Source organism: Phragmites australis, chromosome 13, assembly GCF_958298935.1.
Source record: "Phragmites australis chromosome 13, lpPhrAust1.1, whole genome shotgun sequence".
NCBI classification, from domain to species: Eukaryota; Viridiplantae; Streptophyta; class Magnoliopsida; order Poales; family Poaceae; genus Phragmites; species Phragmites australis.
In genome coordinates, this window is record NC_084933.1 from 25745229 (window position 1) to 25749643 (window position 4415).

At 53.5% G+C, this 4415-nt stretch overlaps 1 protein-coding gene across 1 annotated transcript; it reads left to right on the top strand.

The window, feature by feature from the left end:
• The first annotated feature begins 231 nt into the window (after positions 1-231).
• LOC133888240 (protein DETOXIFICATION 49-like) lies at positions 232-3847 on the top strand. Its single transcript, XM_062328403.1, has one exon. It carries the CDS (start codon positions 463-465, stop codon positions 2182-2184), a length of 1722 nt encoding a protein of 573 aa, XP_062184387.1. The 5' UTR covers positions 232-462; the 3' UTR covers positions 2185-3847.
• The last annotated feature ends 568 nt before the right edge of the window (positions 3848-4415 follow it).

Here is a 4415-nt window from a genome sequence, read left to right on the forward strand (position 1 = left end):
TACATTTAAAGTACACTCTCTCCCACCTATATCACTGTTTACGAAAGCTAATTATGCATTTAAAGAGTAATAAGACTAAAAAAAGTAAAAAATAGGTGAGATAAAAAAATAAAAATACTATAATTATATTATAAGAGATAAATTGTTACAGCCCTCGCAAGACGCCGTGCCAGTGGTGCGACCACCGAGCCTTTCCCTTTCCCCTCCAACCCCTATAAGAAGGCCTCGCGGGGCTTCCCGTCCCCCCGCGGCTCACGACTCCTCCAGCCAAGCACCCCAGCCTCCAGAGGGGAGACAAGCGGAAAAAAACTTCTCTTCCCCCTGCCTCCCCCACACAAAACTGCGTACGATCTTGTAAATTGCCTGGGAGTTACCAGCGCCGCAAAGGTTTTTACTCCCTCACGAAACCGCACGCGCGCGCGGGCAACGAACAGAGCAGAGCATTCCTCTGTTTCGGCGGCTATGACGTTCTGCGAAGGAGACGCCACCGTGGCGTGCCGGGATGACGCGCAGCACCCCGATGGGGATGCGGGCTGCGTCATCATCGCCCCCTTGCTCGCCAAAGCGGGGGAGGTCGTCATCCAGGTGCCCGCTGACGAGGCGGCGGCGGTGCCGGTGCTCACGAGCAAGCCGCCCGGGCGGTTCGCCAAGGCGGTGAAGGAAGCCTGGTCTGTTTCTTTGGGCGTCGCGTTCCCGAAGACGCCATCGGTGTCGACCAGCGCGGCTCGGGAGGAGGCGCGGTCCATTCTTGGCCTCGCATTCCCGATGATCCTGACCGGGCTCCTTCTCTACCTCCGGTCGATGATTTCGATGCTCTTCCTCGGTCGTCTCGGCGGGCTGGCCCTTGCTGGCGGGTCCCTCGCCATCGGCTTTGCCAACATCACCGGCTACTCTGTTCTCTCCGGCCTGGCCATGGGCATGGAGCCGATATGCGGGCAGGCATTCGGCGCGGGCAATTACTTCCTCCTTGGCATCACCATGCAGAGGACGGTGCTCCTCCTCGTCGCGGCCGCCGTCCCCATTGGTGGCCTGTGGGTGAACATGCGGCCTCTCCTCCTCCTCTGCGGCCAGGACGCTGGCATAGCTGCGGTCGCTGAGACCTACATTCTCGCCTCGCTCCCTGACCTCGTCCTCCAGGCATTTCTCCACCCTGTGCGGATATACCTCCGGACGCAGTCTATCAACCTACCGCTCACGGTCTGCGCCACGCTCGCTATTGCCATCCACCTGCCCATCAACTATGTGCTCGTCACCGTCCTCGGCCTCGGCATCAAGGGGGTGGCATTCGCCTCCGTGCTGGCGAACTTGAACCTTCTCCTCTTGCTCCTCGCTTACATCTTCTTCAAAGGCGTCCACAAGCGCACCGGCGGCTTCGTCCTCTCCGGCGAGAGCTTGCGGGGCTGGGCCGAGCTCATTAGCCTCGCCCTGCCGAGCTGCATCAGCGTCTGTCTCGAGTGGTGGTGGTACGAGATCATGATCCTGCTGTGCGGCCTGCTTCTGAACCCGCAGGCTACGGTGGCGTCCATGGGCATCCTGATCCAGACCACATCGCTCATATACATCTTCCCCTCGTCGCTCAGCTTCGGCGTGTCCACCCGCGTCAGCAACGAGCTCGGCGCGGGCCAGCCCGAGGAGGCGAGCCGCGCCGCCACGGTGGGGCTCATGATCGGGTTCGCGTTCGGCGCCTTCGCCTCCGCGTTCGCTTTCCTTGTGCGGAACGTGTGGGCGAGCATGTTCACGGCCGACCCCGCGATCATCGCGCTCACCGCGTCGGTGCTGCCGATTCTGGGCCTGTGCGAGCTCGGTAACTGCCCACAGACGACCGGGTGCGGCGTGCTGCGCGGAAGCGCCAGGCCCAAGGACGCCGCCAGCATCAACCTCCGGTCGTTCTACCTCGTGGGGACGCCGGTGGCGCTGGTCCTGGCGTTCTGGCTCCACTATGACTTCAAGGGCCTGTGGTTCGGCCTCCTCGCGGCGCAGGCCACCTGCATGGTGCGCATGCTTCTAGTCATCGCCCAGACGGACTGGACCGGCGAGGCCAAACGCTCTAGGCAGCTCACCGGCGCAGGCGCCGTCACCAAGGACAGCAACGACAAAGCTGCCGCGGACGGCGGAGACGAGAAGTCGCGCTTGCTTATCGACACGGACATCGAGCAACCGCATGGTCACAGTGTTCGGTGTTGATAGCTACATCGCGAGCCGCGTGTGTACTGTACTGTATGCTTTTCCCCTCATTTTTTCCAATATTTTGGCCGCGGGGGGGGGGGGGGGGGATCAGAGGCTGACTGAGTGACAATTTTGTTCACCATTTGCTAATTAGCATGTAAAGATTTTTGCTGATTGTTGTCACAGAGACGGAAAAATATCTAGTACTAATATGAAAGAACTTATCGGACATTTCTCAAAAGAAAAAAAGGATAACTTTTCAGAAAGCGAAACAAACCGTTCACGGCTTTCGCTGCAGCTCGCTCCGGCCTCCGTCAGGGTCAGTGTCTGGTCCAGGGAAGCCAGCCGTGCCGCGTGACGACCGAGTCACCGGCACGGGCTAACCAGTAACACCGGGTCCAAGTCGCGTGGCTTCTCCCAACCATGCGTCCAGGGGGACGTCGGCTCGGGCGTAAAGTGACCTCCTTCCTCTCGTGCAATTGTGGAAAGGTAATCAAATTGTAGCACGTGATTTCCGTAATAAGACCGCAGTCTGACTAGTAAGACACATGCGTTATCATAACGTAGAAGAGTGAGATTTTGTTCAACGACAGCTCTGGTAAGGAATCTTGCGAATGAACCCTCTTAGCGCGCAACACTTTCACAACCATTGGCTGAGGCCGCAAGGATGAATGCAGGGAGTAATCGGTGATTGCTCGAGAGAGGTGACGCATGAATGAATCAAGTAGGTGCAGAGGACAACCGGTGGTTCCCAAATCATAAATCTGTAAACGTGAAGCTAGTTCAGCACTGGCAGGCCCGTGAGAAGAAAGATTCGTCCTCTGCTTCCGGCAATTGGTTCCAGGCCGGCAGGGGCAGGGCAGGCAGGCGCGCGAGTCCATGTGGATCCACCTGCAGCGCGCATGATTAGACCCGGCCGGAAGTGCACAGAGATTCCAGTGGCTCGGCTCGCGTGTGCGACGGATGGCATCGGCATCGGCATCGGCGGCACCGGCACTCGGCATTAAAAAAGACTTGCCCGCTCAATTCCACTCCTTGGAGCCTCGAGAAGATGGCACAATTTCGAGGCCACCAAAAGCCAGCCCTAGTCATCATAAAGTAGTAGTACAGATTGCTAAAATTATTGTTTCGAAATAAACTAGTAAAATCATAGTACTGCTTCTGTTCACGACATGTCAGAGTTCCGATTGAGAGAGATGGCCGTCGTACGTGCATTGGTTGGTGTATGTTGCACTCCCGCCCAATCACACCTCGCAGCTCGCGTGGAAGGAATCATCTCCCGTTCGAGTCAACCGTTCATCGCCATGGATCCAAGAATCTGAGACGAAGCGGCAGCTAGCGCATCACTTGATCAGCCAATCTGCCAATGGGTCGGCTCGACCCGTATGGTGCAGTAGGAGTCAATGATTGATTCCAGTTGGGTCATTACAATATACTAGTATCAAGTTCGTGTCCCATGGTACTTGGGCGAGCCCTAGAGGTGTCTCCAATGAACTAGCAATGCTCATCTTTCGAGACAAATCACAGCTAGCTCGTCTCTTGCTTGCCATGGCTGGACACATGAATGCTGCATCCCATTGGGCTGATATGTCAAGTGCCTAGGATTGATTACTCTTTAGTTTGCGGCCTTTGCTCTGTCTGTCAACTTTAGAGTCAATTGTTAATAATCGTGCTTCCGTGATTCCAGTTTATTTTTATGTATTGCGATTACATTATTTATTATGTCTACTGGATGACTAGACTAGACTAGACTACTAGAGTACTACTAGACTAAAGGAGCTCAGCTGCTCCTGACCTAAATGAAGTACAGTGTATTACCTCTGTTCTTTTTTCCTGGTCATTTAGAGTATCTTTTATTACTTTTGATTACTATCTTTTGATAAAAATTGATAAAAAATTAATTAGATGATGTTAAAGTATTTTTTATAATATATTTACTACTAACATTTTTATATACCTAATTCTAATAATTTTGTGAATATTAATGATCAAAATTTCTAAAATTTGACTGCACATATTTTGGGATGATATTTATTTAAGAACGGAGGTAGTATAAACTATAATGCAATAAGATGCTGTCATGTAAGGAGTAAGTAGAATTTTTGTAAAACTTTTTATAGATATAGCGTTACTCGGTAAACTATATATGTTTGGAGCTAAGGCTTATCCAGTGCTACAGTACTCTGTAAAGTAGGGTGGCACTGGAAATTGCACTCGAGCAGCTACCTCATCCAGCGCTACAGTGTTGT